Source organism: Heloderma suspectum, chromosome 2, assembly GCF_057233095.1.
Source record: "Heloderma suspectum isolate Gila_16-S chromosome 2, 16-S_ref, whole genome shotgun sequence".
NCBI classification, from domain to species: Eukaryota; Metazoa; Chordata; class Lepidosauria; order Squamata; family Helodermatidae; genus Heloderma; species Heloderma suspectum.
This window is the reverse complement of record NC_139459.1, coordinates 142404368-142419383: the sequence shown is the minus strand read 5'-3', so window position 1 is coordinate 142419383 and position 15016 is coordinate 142404368. Positions and strand designations below refer to the sequence as shown.

At 42.7% G+C, this 15016-nt stretch overlaps 1 protein-coding gene across 1 annotated transcript in view; it reads right to left on the bottom strand.

Moving 5' to 3' along the window:
- Positions 1-12867, bottom strand: part of EPHA1 (EPH receptor A1) — an 86467-nt gene extending 73600 nt beyond the window's left edge. Inside the window, exons 1-2 of the mRNA XM_084835108.1 lie at positions 12567-12867; positions 1375-1442 (exon numbers count right to left, since the gene is read on the bottom strand). Of these exons, the coding sequence (XP_084691234.1) occupies positions 1375-1442; positions 12567-12663 (165 nt within the window). The 5' untranslated portion in view covers positions 12664-12867. The remainder of the gene's footprint in view (positions 1-1374; positions 1443-12566) is intronic.
- Positions 12868-15016: the final 2149 nt, after the last annotated feature.

Here is a 15016-nt window from a genome sequence, read left to right as displayed (position 1 = left end):
ACAGAGGTATGACAAAATCACCATAAATCCCAGGACATTCTTGACTCTGACCATGTAAAAGGAACATCTATAAAAGGAAGACTCTGGAATTATTGCTTGAGGAAATAGTGTACCTGGACTCTCCTTCATCTCTTTGTATGGGGAAAAAACATTTCCACACCAAATTGGAGGAAAATGGCAGCAATTCAGAATCTTCAAGGTTAGCACGCTGCATTGCAGGAACATCAAAAAGGAAGCTAAAAAGTATGTGACAATCCCCAGAGGCAATGGAGATTTACAGTGCATTCCAAAGAATGTTCAAAGTATAACTAGGTAGTCTTACACAAAGCCATTTAAAAAAATGTTAGGAGCTTGTGATCTGCTCAAAAATTTCAGCTGGATAAATCTCTTAACAGAAACAGTGAGGACCCACCTGCAGGGTGAGACATGAGCAATTAACATGTAGCTCATAAAAGGGCTTGTGCTTTTGTTCCCCCCTCTTATTGAAAGAGGATAAAGAAACAACAAACAAGAAAGCTAGACATTCAGCGACAAGAACAAAAATGCAAAACAAAGAAAAAAGTATTAATAGATATGAGCAAATTTACTTGCGCAAGATCGACCCAAAAAACATCCTTTTCCCTGCAGACCGTAGCATTGACTCAAAATGAGAAAACCACGCATAAAATATATACGGAAACTATTTTTATCCACAGCTCCCAATACAGCAAAAATGTATTGAAATCATGTATGGGATGCTTCGCCATGAGCTTTTGCTTCTAGAAAAGAAGATTCAAAGAATGGGAGATGTGGCAGATGAACTGTAAAAGGCAGAGTGAAGAAGGCTTGTGTGAGGAATTCAGTCATGGAATATTAGGGTGTCTAGAACAGCTGGGCTGAGGTATGGTTGCAAAGTGAAGCTGCTCTGAAGACTACTTTTGGGCTAGAAGCCTAGAGCCAAAGATCTGGCTGATTATTTCAGGTCAATATGTAAACTTCAGCTTTCTTTACCTCTGCTGCTCCTGATCATATGCATTTCTCCTCTGTCCATTCTCTCACAGTCTACCTTTCCTTCTCAGCTTCCACCTTGTGGTGTGGCCTTCACGTTTCTACTTGATCACTCTCTCTTCAAACTCTCTTCCTTGGACTTGTCTTCTCAACCTCCTGCCTCCTCTTTTCCAAGGCCCCTGCTTCTTCTGCCTATTTTCTAGACTTTCCTGCTTGCTTTGCCCTTCTTTAAGATTAGAGCAGCTCAGCCAACGGCAGCAAGAGACCTATCTGTGACATAAAGGCAACTCAGCCAATCACTATTAGAGAGTTCACCATGAAACTTCTCAGTGCATTTTCATACAGATGGCTTTCAGTTTTATTACAGAGCATGTACTATGTACTCACCCCAGTATCCGAAGGATCTGGCAACCAGCCTAGCTCACTCTGAGCAGTGCTTGTGTCAAGAAGATTCACTGAAAATCAGAGAACAAAGATTAGGACATGCATCAAAGTCTTGAATTTCAAGTCAACATAAGAAGGACTGTGCTGCACCAGACCAAAGGCTTGTCTAGTCCAGCATTGTTTGTTTGTTTGTTTATTTATTATTAAATTTATTGATCGCCCATCTGGCTGGTCACCCAGCCACTCTGGGCGATGTACAACACACAATAAAACAGTTTAAAACAATAAAATTCTACAGTAAAAACATTTTCTAAAATACCCTAACCCACCCCAAATGCCTGCCTGAACAACCACGTTTTTAATGCACGACGGAAGCTCATTAAAGAGCGGGCATGGCGGAGTTCCCTAGGGAGGGAGTTCCACAGAGTGGGGGCCACCACAAAAACGGCCCTCTCCCTCGTCCCCACCAGTCTAGCTGTCCTTGCTGATGGGACAGAGAGAAGGCCATCCGAGGCTGATCTTGTTAAGCAGCCTGTCTGGTGCTGCTGGAGGCGCTCCTTAAGATAGGCTGGGCCGGAACCATATAGGGTTTTAAAGGTCAAAACCAACACCTTGAATTTGGCCCGGAAAACAACTGGTAACCAGTGCAACTCCTTCAGCACTGGAGTGATGTGATCTCGCCGGCGGCTGCCTTTAATCAGGCGAGCCGCTGCGTTCTGCTTACAGAGTGGCCAACCAGGTGCCTTGATGGGAAGCCCACAAGCAGGATGTGAGTGCAATAGCAGCCTCTGGCTCATGTTCCCAAGCAACTGGAATTCAGAGGCAGACTGGCTCCAATACTCAAGGTAATATATAGCTATCATGACTTGTAGCCACTAAATAATGGGACATTAGAATTTCCTCCTTTTCCACTGCCATAGACGAAAAGTAAGCGTACAGGCTGACCCTTTTTCCTGAGGAAGGCTGCTGCACTGGAAATCACTGGTAGAATCATACAGTATAAAAGGGCCTCCTTCCTGGCCCTGAGAATCATGTGATTCCGGAGAGACACTCCTATGCCATTGCTTGCTATATAGCAACAAGATCGTCTGCCTTTCCTCAGTTTGGGCACCTTGTTGCTTAGGGAAGCCTGTGACCTCCTCTGCCCCAGGTATGTGGACTGGACCTGGGCACCTGAAAGCTGAATTCCAGAGTAAGAGACATCCATTATGAGGAAGGCCTAAAAGGGACTACATGTGTTTAGTCTAGAATAAAGACCGTTAATATGGTGCTGGGATAATTGTGGGGAGATGATGACAATGAGTGGCATCCAATGTTGTGTGAGTGGACCTCTGCTTGCACAACAGGACTTTCCCTTCCTCTCATCCCCACTTGCTCCCATTTCAGTGTGTGTGTGTGTGTGTGTGTACACGATGTCATTTCAGTTCTGCTACACACCCAGTTGGAAAAAAGCTCCTTACGGGGCATGCGGAGGACTGCGGGTCCAAAGGAGAGATTGTTTTTCATTTTGTATTTTATCCCTTTTGTAAGCAATGTAATGTTTGAGCCAGCAGTTCATGGACCTTAGCTGCCTCAATGTGATTTCTCAAACGTACATTGTAAATCACTGAAATTGCTCCAGTTGAGCTTAGTAAGTTACTGACTCGCACTTTATGTTGCTCACATGAATGGATGATTCCCACAAAAAGCCACCATGAGTTGCCCACTCTATAGCACGTAAGCCTAAAATTATCTGAGATTTATTAGGATGGAAAAGTGATGTCTTGACACCAAGACCAGCAGTCATTTCTTCAGCACAGAGAAGTCAGACCTAGCAAAGGATAAAAAGTGACAGGGAGAAATTACCAGAACAGATCAATTAGTATTACTTCAGGGCACTAACCAGAAGCAGAAATAAGAAACCAGGGGATCATGGGAAATACCTCACAAAGATGAAGGAATGTACACGCATACAGACCATTTTGTATTGAACTATTGAGCAGATACAAATCCACTATTTGTTCTACTGTATGATTCTATATAGACATGACACATAAGAAAGACTAAGCTTAAATCCCAATAAACCTCCAGCTGGCAATCTCATGTTGGCTTTGTGGAAACATAAGATTGGTCAGGGGAGATTCGGAGTGTCTTGTGGACTCACACTCTCCTTCCCCTCCCTTGTTGCCTTTCTCACTTTCAGTTTGGGGGATATGAATAGCTTTATGGCTCCACCTGTTTTCACTAATCGGAGCCAGCATCAAGCCAACATTTGTAAACCGGATTAGAAGAGAGTTTGTCAAACTGTGGTTTGGGCTGACTGTAGTGCACTTTAAATATTACAGTGGGAGCAGTTTTCCCACAGATTCATCCCACGATGTAGCTGTAACATTTAAAGACCCACAGCTATGTGAATGGGACTGATCAAGTAGGTCCTTCCTACTCTGAAACCCCCGCCACCCTTTTTCAAAGTACATCATCATTCTCCTACTCTCTCTGCCTTACTTGTTGTGGTGATAGTGTAGGCTCCCACATGTTTCTTTTTTTCACTTCCTAGTTCTTACTCCTCCTTCCCTTTCCTCTTTTGAATTTCATACTATTCATCTTTTTACCCTCTTTAATATACATCTTGCCATTACTGACCCCCAGTTTTGGTTGTCTCCCTTCTTTGTAGATCTCAATTCATGCGTTAATTCCTTTTTTCCTTCTCCTTTAACCACTTCCCCCTTTTCCTGCGGTACTTCACCTTAACTCTGCCTCTGATTTTTCCTTCCAGCAATTCTCTTCTTTCCTGACAATCTCATCCTATGGATGAATTATCCAACACACTCCGATGTTCATACCCTGGATCTTGTCTGCACCTCTTCTCAGCACTGTATATTTGTATAGGCCCTGTTTGCACTATCAGGGATCCTGCCTTTTGCAGAGTTCCTAGTTGTGTGTCAAGAGCTGACGCACCTATAGTTTTGTCCCCATAGGTTCTATTCAGACCTTGTGCTGAGTGTATGGAGTTTTGGAACAGGGAGACAGTATATGCTTTACTGTCTTATTCCTGTAAAGAACATATATTCTCTATTTTTTCTTTTCCTTTTTCTGATCCATGATTACTTTTTTTCTGGTCTGGTCTTTCTTCCCAACTAGTTCCTGTCTTTTTCTTGTTTTTTGTTATCTTGACTCTGAGGCCTTTTTTTCTTGTCTTATTCTGCTCCTCTGTTTTCTCCTCTAATTCCCTGGATTATGCTGCTACAACTTTCAATTCTCCTCTCCTCTCTAGATTACTTTATCCTGGATGCATTGCACTCTGACTGATGATCCAATTTCCTCCAAAACCTTGGTTAGCCTCTTCTATCTATTATTTATGATATTTACTCTGCTGAGAGACTTTGGTGCAAAACTGATTATCTTCCTAACTTCACTATGAATTTATTTTCTCGTTTTTAATCTCACTCTTTCTAATGCTAAACACTCACCCTATTTGTTTCCTTCATAGATAAATCATATGAAAATTACAAAAATTAATATATTAGAATCATTTCCAGAAGTAGCTATGTTAGCCTGTTGCAGAAAAAAGCTCCAATGAGTCTTGAAACACCTGAAAAACTAATGACTATAATATGGCATAAACATTTGTACATTACAGTCCACTTCATCAGATGTTTTATCTTCAGAAATCTTATTCTATTCACTTGGGCTTGAATAGAGACAATAATTGTCTTTCCCCCACTACAGGTGTTAATTTACTTAGCACAGATTATTTTGTCATCACTAATTATCGCAGTTGTGAATGGTCACTGGGCTTCTTTTGCATACATTTAAGCTTTAATTTATTTATCACAGACTATACATTGTGGATTTCATTACCATTTAACCTCTGTTTATTTTTTATTTTTCCTCTGCACCCATAGAGGATGGTAAAGCTTCATGCTTCTAATGAACTGGAATCCGATCCACAAAAGCTTACACCATAATAAATGTGTTAGCCTTTAAGGTGCTACAAGACTTTTTCTTATTTATAGAAGAATTATTTTATACATCTGTAAACCACCCTTCAGCCAAACAGTTCCCAGAAAAGTTCCCAGAGATTTTAAAATAAAACTCTATAAAATCAATAAAATACCATACAAATCTATGGTGTGACCACATTTGGAATACTGTGTACAGTTCTGGCCACCACACCTAAAAAAAGATATTGTACAGCTGGAAAAGGGGCAGAAAAGGGGCAACTAAAAGGATAATGGGGCTAGAGCAACTCCCCTATGAGGGAAGATTACAACAGCTGGGATTGTTTAGCTTGGAAAAAGGGAGGGTAAGGGGAGACGTGACAGAGGTCTACAAAATTATGCATGGTCTGGAGAATGTGGATAGGGAGACATTTTTCTCCATCTCTCAAAATACAAGAGCCCAGGGTCATCCTATGAAGTTGATTAGTGGGAGATTCAGGACAGATAAAAGGAAGTACTTCTTCATACAGCCCATAGTTAAACTATGGAATTCACTACCACAGGAAGTAGTGATGGCCACCAGTTTGGATGGCTTTAAAAGGGGATTAGACAAATTCCTGAAAGCTATCAATGGCTACAAGTTTTGATGGCTATGTGCTACCTCTGGTACCAGAGGCAGTGAGCCTATGTACACCAGTTGCTAGGGAACATGGGTGGAAGGGTGCTGTTGCGCTCATGCCCTGCTTGTGGGTTCCTGGTCGACAGCTGGTTGGCCGCTATGTGAACAGAGTGCTGGACTAGATAGACATTTGGTCTGATCCAGCATGGCTCTTCTTACGTTCTTATGTTCTTAACAAATACAAAGATGACCAGCAATTAAAAGCAGCAGACTGAAATAATTAAAATATTAAAATTAAAATATATATTATGAAAAAGAGAGCCATAGTTTTAAGAAAGCAACATATTACGCATATATCAGGTTGAAATAGTTTCAACATTAAACTATTTCAACTATTCTGGGCTAAAAGTACTCCAAACAATACGGATGATTATAGGACATTGTTTCTCTAAGACTCTTTGGCTTGTGTTCTTGAACATTTTCAGGAAAACAGTCAAAGAGATGACAACATTTTGGTGAGCAATCTTTTGGCAGGTGCATGAATACTTCCTGCCAAATACTGGAGAAATTTCAAGTTACAAATGGAATAGAAAGCGAGTAATGATAAAAGTCTCAGTAATGGTAACAGTGTGCACAGTAGGATAGGTCAGTGCAGTTAACTTAAGTCACAATGTGGGGGTATGTGACTTATAGGAACAAAAATACCCATGTAAATGTATATGCAGAGGAATGTTGTTATGAATATATATATATATATATATATATATATATATATATAGTGCAATCAACTGTATTTCTATATTTCACTTTTCCTAATTGTCTTTATTATGTTCCTAAACAGTCATCTTCCACTCCCCAAATGCTTCCCCCCATTCCCTTCTATACCCACCTTCTATACCGCATTCTCTTTTTTCCTCAGGCTTTTGCTACATTTCTCAAGGGCTGCAGACCTTTTGTCCTGGCATGGGAAGGGGCAGTAGACATCTCTCCTTCCCCTCTCCCTAGGTCCAAAGTGCCAACTCTGTTGCTGCCCCAGCTGGTAAAGGGTTGAAAGGGGAAGGGTTCGGAAGGGCTTGGGGCTGAGAAGGAGGGCTTTTAAGCTTCATGGCAGGGAATTTGACATAAGCTGAGCTACTTCCTTTGTTTATTACCACAGGGGCTTGCCCCTAATATACTCAGTAGTTCTTACAATAACCCTATACAGTAGGCCAGAAGTATTATCCCAAAATTACAGTTGAGAATCTAAGAAAAGAGTGGCTTCCCTAAGGCCTCCCACAGAGTTCATGGCTGAGACAAGGGGAATCCCTACACCAGCCTAAAATCCTGCATTTAAAAAGGGGCTTCCTAGTTCCGTTTTAAATGCAGGATCACAATGGACTCCCTTTATCAAGTGCTTCCTTCTCCCCCACCCCCTTCCCCCTCCTCCTCCCCATATCGGAGTCTTCCATTATCTTTCATTGATCTCACTCCTCTTCTTGCTACTTTCCCTCTTTTCACGGAGGAAACTGAAGCAGAACACAACAGGGTAATTTGATAGCTCATTATTTGCGATCTATTTAAAAACGGAACAAAGGCATTTAGTGCAGGAGACGCCCTGGAGGGTCACGGCGTCATGTAAAGAGTCTGCAAAGTTCCGTGAAGGAGCAATCTCAATCGCAGGATAAAAGCTTGGTGTGAAGGAGCCCAAGGACGGAACCCCAAACTTCCCAGCTCATACCCGTAGGGCACAATCCTATGCATGTTTAAACAGGAAAAAGTCCCACAACTCCCAGCATTCCCCTGCCAGCATGGGGAATGCTGAGAATTGTAGGACTTTGTCTAAACAGTGCCCTAAGCCACTGTACAACACCAACTCTCCATTTACAAACATTTAAATGGGTAATGTAGGTTTGGCACAAGATGGTTAATCCCCTGATCCCATCATTTGTACTGCCGTGGCTTGCTTATCCTACAACTGGGTATTGTTGCAGTACCTCATTTTCTTAAGGGCTACATAGGACATTGCGGTAAAATCCACACAACCATGTAAGCCAATTTATCTTCAATAAATAGATATGTAGAACTATTTACATGAAAACAATGATATGAAATATGCTCACAACTTACAATATGCAACAGTAGTTCAATGTTTTCCCTTAAAGATAAAGATTTTCCAGTTGATTTCATACTGTTGTTGGTTTAGAAATCCGGGAGGATTTCAGCATTACATGCAGACACCTCTACTGTTGCTATTACTTTCTGCCTCTCTCATTTCCACCCAACCCCCTCTTCTCATGATGCACTTCAGCCACTAACTGTATCCACAAATAAGTGAAGGCTTTAAACAAGAACATGCTGTGCAAGCATGAGAGAAAATCCCAACGAATTGATCTCCTACAGGTTTCCAGCTGCTGTCAAGTCTCTGAAGAGAATCTTATCTACTCCTGTTGTGAAAGCCTATGGTAACCATAAAGCATCACTGCCCCACACACTTCAATGTGACATAGATAAAAGAAGAGATAATATTATATACCAGTGTTATCACGCCCAGGATCAATGATGGAGACCTCCCAGTGTTACACATTGCTAGATCTTCTCAGGTACTTTGCAACAGTCTGTCCTACACTGGTTAAAGACATGCTAAAGAAACATAATTGTTCTATAATATGTTACCATACTAAACGTTCAAATGGAACATCCAGCTGAAGTGTGTGAAAAGGCAACCTTCGCACGACATGGCGCTTTAGTGTTAATGTGCGCACATTTATATGCATGTGCCTACATACAAGATGTATCCACCAGCACTTGCTCAGAGATTAAACTTCTCGTGAGCTGGACATGGAGCCTGCAACATGAAGGACAGGAACTGCAGCAACTCACAGTAACAACATTATGAGAGACTTGGAACACATCTTTTAATTTAGAATATTTACACCCACCCTCTTAATTGCAGGAATTCATATGAACATGTGAATCTCCCCATCTGTTATTGTCTCTTCTGTTTGAGGGCAGCTCTCCAAGGTAACCAGTTGCAATATTCCCAGCCCTGCTACTGGAGATCCTTTTAACTGGAGCTGCCAGTGACTAAACCTGGAGCTTTCAACATGCAAAGCGTGCGCACTGTCAACAGTCACAGGCCCATGTGAAATACAGCCTTTCACTTGCTGAGAGAGTACTAAAAGCAGACAGAAGAGTGCCTGAAAAGACTCATGGAATGAAAGAAACCAACTAAGGGCCTCCAAAAGAACAACATGCCAATATCTTTATCTTCCTGATACCTGCACAACCCTTTCCTAAACATTGCTTCAGATGGCATTGCAGCAAGGCTTTGAATAACAGAATATCTAAAATATAGAGATGGGTGAAACCAAGCACTTGCATTTGATGGATAAATCCGCAGTGTTAGATTATGGGGTGGGTAGGAGATATTTCTGTGGGATTTCTGGCTCCTTGGATGGATTACGCCCACATCCAGGGAATTTAACAGAGTCAGGCAGCCCTCAGTGTGGATTGTGACCAGGCTGGATGGATCTCATTGGGCTCCTCCTGCCACTCTACCCCCGAATGACTGTCTGTGCGTATGTGTGTGTGTGTTTAGGATCTGATCCATCCCTCACAGGAGACGGTTGCCACCTGTTCATAATTTTTATATCTATACTTTTATTTATTTATTTATTGCATTTATATTCCGCCTTTTTTCCTCTTGCAAGGAACCCAAGGCGGCTTACATTATCCTCCTCCTCCTCTCCATTTTGTCCTCACAACAACCACCCTGTGAGGTGGGTTGGGCTGAGAGTCTGTGACTGGCCCAAAGTCACCCAGTGAGCTTCCATGGCCGAGCGGGGACTAGAACCCGGATCTCCCGGCTCCCAGTCCATAATAAACACGTTGGTCAATATTTTTTGTGGAAGGGGAAGGGCAGTGGCTGTCTGAAGAATCCTCAGCCAGTCCTGCCTTCTGTTTCAAACATCTGTGTCTGAAGAAAAAAAAAGGGCTTTTGTAGGCAATAATGAGGAACACAGCCAGGCTGCTTTGAAATTACTAATAAGGACAAGTTCCACTTTTTGTTATACTTATTCTGGGAACAAAATGTGTAGAAGCAGGGAGCTGTACAACCTCAGCGGAGGAGCCAGCAGCATGGGTCTGCTTCCCCTTTAATCTTGCAGACCTCCTTCATGTGTATAGTGCATGAAGGGGGCTCAAGAAAGGAGGGTTAAAGTAACAAGGTTTTGAGCAGCGACCAACCTTGGCAGCCTGGTATGATGAATGCCAATATGCAGGTGCAAAAGCAGAACATCAGCTCAAAGGATGTCTTGTTATTAATTATGAGCAGGGTAAAAGATTCGGGCATAAGGCTGCCCATGTCAAATAAAATTTATGAACAATGAAATGTCACATTACGAACCCCTTATCTGCAAACTTCATCAGCATCTCTACACTAGACAAGGGAAAAGTGCCAGCCTAACAGAACAGGAGGCCAAAAGGAATGGCATAAAGGCAGTAAGAGTTTTCCTGCAATGTGAGAAGTTGCTGCAATATTGCAGCAAATATTTTAAGCACATTTGAAATATAATTCAGGTTTGAGATTCTCTTCAAATTTGTGAACTCTTGCACCCGACGTTAGAATTCATTCATTGCTTCATACATTCGCAAGTTGCTATTCATTAAAGGTAAATGTCTATCTAATCCAGTGTTAGATCTTGGGTTATGTCAATATTTCAGTAATTCAGGTTTAAAGGTCATTCTGGTATATGTTGTATGTTGCCAGTTACTGAAAAAACAATGTAAACTTGTTCAGTCTGCCCCACAAACTAGTTAAGTTAAAGTATTCAGATTGAAGTGATTTTAATCACAGCCACTGTAACTACTGGTGTCAGTTATGGCCAAGACTTTGCAATTTCTTCACAAGTGTGACATCGTAATTGTCATTCGCTCTCCCAGGGAACTATAATTGTGAGAGGTGAGGCAGTGGTGGGTGAATGGGTAAGGCTCTCTGCCAGAGAATTCTCAGTAGCCTCATCAAACCTGCCATGATCTCAATCTCAGTAGGAGTGCAAAAGATATCAAAGGTAATCTAATTCATAACAGTTATTAAAATTGTATGCAATGCTTCCTTCCTCCCCTTTTCAGTTTAGAATAATCAGGTATGTTTTCAAGGTAGAAGATGAAAAAGCAAGATGCTAGCTTGTTGGAAAACAGGCTGGAATCCTAGATCCACTTACCTGGGAGTAAGACCCATTGAACCCAATGGAACTTACTTCTGAGTAGACATGAATAGCATTGCACTGTCAGTAGGGGCAATGGAAAAGCAAGCACACTTGGAACTTCTCAGTGACTTTGTCTTGGTCACCAAGAATTACATTCAGCCATCCCAACCTCGTGCCCTCCAGATGTTTTGGACTGCAATTCCCAGCTTTCTTGACTATTGGCCATTCTTACTGGGGCTGATGGAAGTTGAAGTTGGAAACATCTGGTTGGGGAAGGCTGCATTAAATATTGCTGATTGAGGTGAGGGTTGGCAATCAGAGACACATGACACTTAGACCACAGTAGAAAGCAGGGTGGTGGTGGTGGTGGTGGGGAGTTGTACATCAGTTTCTAAGCAGGAGCAGAGCAATCTTTCTTACATAATGAGAATTTTGAATTTCAGCAAAGGCACCCTTAAAGGAACAAAAGCATTCTTGACTCTCCCCAGATTTTATGACTCACTCTGGGGAATTAACCAGTCTATACTTTTAACTTTTTATCTATTACATAGGCCTGATTTTTTAATATAAAAAAAACCTTTTGAGTGGTACTGTGTCAGTGGGGTGGGGGCATATAACTGGGAACCGGCCCCTGACACAGAAAGTACTAACTGTAGCCCAACCCTGACTGTCTGCTACGTGCATACAAAAGATACATAATTCAGGTTTGCACTCAAGAATCTAATGTCATGCATGCTATAAGGTTCTTTGGGGTCATATCATCCTTCCATAATGTGCTTACGGGGAAATGTCACTATTACCAATTAATCTCAGTTTTTTAAAAAGTTCCTTGAAAATATCTGGGGTCAAGAAGCCAACAAAGACCCCACTTTTCAGATAAAAGTCCAGAGCTTAAGGTCAAGCTTGCATCATTTTGAGGGCTTTTTCTTTTATTGGGGGTGCAATATTTACTTCACACTACATCCAGCTAGGTGGTTAACGTATGACTGGCAGAGATGGAGAATGACTGAGCTCTCCAGCCAAGTCCTTCACTGCCTTCTGTAACCTCCTTCACTCAGGGCCGTTTCACACGTTACACAGCAGCAAATCCAGCTTTGTCACTGTATGCTGCGTCCAATTTCAGCTGGCTGACAAGTTTGCCCGATTGTACGATACACGGGTTTGCCACATTGATGCTTTACATTCTTGGATAATGTATGAGGTACACTTGGATAATGTATGAGGAGGCCATTTCTGAATTCCCCATCCATCCTCTCCCCACCCACCCCCAAACTCACGTACATCACAACTTTCTGTATGCTCCTCAGAGCCCCAGTCTCCTTATGAACTGGCTCAGCCTTTTGTCTTCCTTTTAGTTTCTGAGCAAAACGTCGCTCTCTGCTACCTTCCAAGGAGTTTGTCCAGCTTAATCAAAAAAACCCAAACCTGGGAATCTTTGCCTGTTTTTTCCCTACTGAAAGGTGCCCTTACCTTCTTTACCAGGTACTTCATGTGGAAGGGAAGCACAGAGCAGGAGAAGGAGCTCAAAGGAGAGCCCTGCCTTCCTGCCAGGAAATCTCCGCTCCATATTCCCTGTGGAGGCTCCCAGACCCCTCGCACTGCTCCTCAGCTCTGTCAGTCTACAGCTCTCTCACTTCCTTGGCCACAGGTCCCAGACATCTGGGCACTGGTGTGGTGCCCTTGCGTGGGGCTTTCTCTAGAGCTTATTGACTGACTAGGGCTCACGCATTGCAAAATCTGCCCGCCTGGCCCTGAGTTATGATGAAAGACTAAGGCAGAGGAGTGGTGAAACCAGTTTTCTCCCGATCAACTCCCTTGCTTTACTAGCTTTAAAGGGGCTGGCCCAGGACTTCCCATCTGGCAGACAAATAAACTCACCTTAAAGGTAGCCACCTTTTCCTCGGATTGTCCCTCTCTGCCTTTCAGTGTTCATACCCTGTTTATGGCTCAAGGGTGCCATCTTGTGGGCTTCTCCTGATGCTTTGGTTCTGTTCTCCATGGGCTCTTGCACTTCTCATAATTTCCACAGAAGTTAGGCTGTGTATGTGTGGACTACAGAACGTCCTGGACTTCATACATGAAAAAAAGCTTCCTGCAGTGGTACTTATATAGGGGTTATTAAAAAAGTGTGCCTTCTGTCTGCACTGGTTACAAACATTTGAAGGACAGAACCACTTTAATGTCTTTTCCTCCCGCATTCCCGGAAGGATCATTGTAATCATGTGGAGGTATCTCCAAATTCTCCATGGCTCAGATTCCCGCTGTACAAATAGCCCACATTCTCTGTGGACAGCTGGAGCATTCTGGGAAGGAGAACACTATGCCTTATGTGTTCACAGACACAAAAATGGTTCAGCAATAGAGGTACGCATTCCTCCTTTAAGAGGAATCTGTACACCTTTTCCTTCTTAATTTTAACTCTTCCCTTAAGACCCAGTTGGCACATTGTGGCATGTTTTTTATATCACCTGCATCATGTGAACACTTCCCATATCAGTGCTGTGCTGGCTGATACTTGTTGGAGAAGTATTGGGTGGCTGAAGTGATGTGGAACTTTCGCGTTAGCGAAGTGCTGTGGTGTTAAAATGGGTTTGAATTTCGAACTGTGGTGCTGGAGAAGACTCTTACGAGTCCCCTGGACTGCAAGGAGGTCAAATCAGTCCATCCTAAAGGAAATCAACCCTGACTGCTCGTTGGAAGGACAGATACTGGAGCTGAAACTCAAATATTTTGGCCACCTAATGCGAAGAGAAAACTCACTGGAAAAGACCCTGATGCTGGGAAAGACTGAAGGCAAAAGGAGAAGGGGACGGCAGAGGATGAGATGGCTAGATAGCATCACCGATGCAATGAATATGGACTTGAGCACACTGTGGGAGAGAGCGCAGGACAGGAAGGCCTGGCGTGCTATGGTCCATGGGGTCACGAAGAGTGGGTCACAACGACTGAACAACAACAAAGTAAACCATAGCCAGTGACAAGGAGCACAGACTCAAGCTTGTAATGAAAATGAATTAAATAGTTTATTGATACACAATTGTCAATACAGAAACAGCAGAAAATTAATCTTGTAGGTCATTTAGGTCTACAGAAGAACATAAAGAAAAACCCAGTACAATGTAACAAAAAAAGGCAGTTACATATACAGAACAACAGTAATCAAGACAGTGCAATGTGAATTCAAAGAATCATAGAATCATAGAATAGTAGGGTTGGAAGGGGCCTACAAGGCCATAGAGTCCAACCCCCTGCTCAGTGCAGGAATCCAAGTCAGAGCATCCCTGACAGATGGCTGTCCAGCCTCGTCTTGAACGCCTCCAGTGTGGGAGAGCCCACCACCTCCCGAGGTAATTGGTTCCATTGTTGTATTGCTCTAACAGTCAGGAAGTTTTCCTGATGTTCAGTTGGAATCTGGCTTCCTGTAACTTGAGCCCATTATTCCATGTCCTGCACTCAGGGATGATCAAGAAGAGATCCTGGCCTTCCTCTCTGTGACAACCTTTCAAGTACTTGAAGAGCGCTATCCTATCTCCCCTCAGTCTTCTCTTCTCAAGGCTAAACATGCCCAGTTTTTTCAGTCTCTCTTCATAGGGCTTTGTTTCCAGTCTCCTGATCATCTTTGTTGCCCTCCTCTGGACCCTCTCCACTTTATCTGCATCCTTCTTAAAGTGTGGTGCCCAGAAAGAGGGGAACTAGTACTTCCTGGGATTTGGAAGCTATGCTTCTCTTAATGCAGCCCAGAAGAGCATTGGCCTTTTTTGTAGCCACAATAGTAGCATCACATTGTTGGCTCATATTCAGCTCGTGATCGACAACAATTCCAAGATCCTTCTCGCTTGTAGTGTTGTTGAGCCACGTATCCCCCATCTTGTAACTGTGCATTTGGTTTCTTTTTCCTAGGTGCAGAACTTGGCATTTAT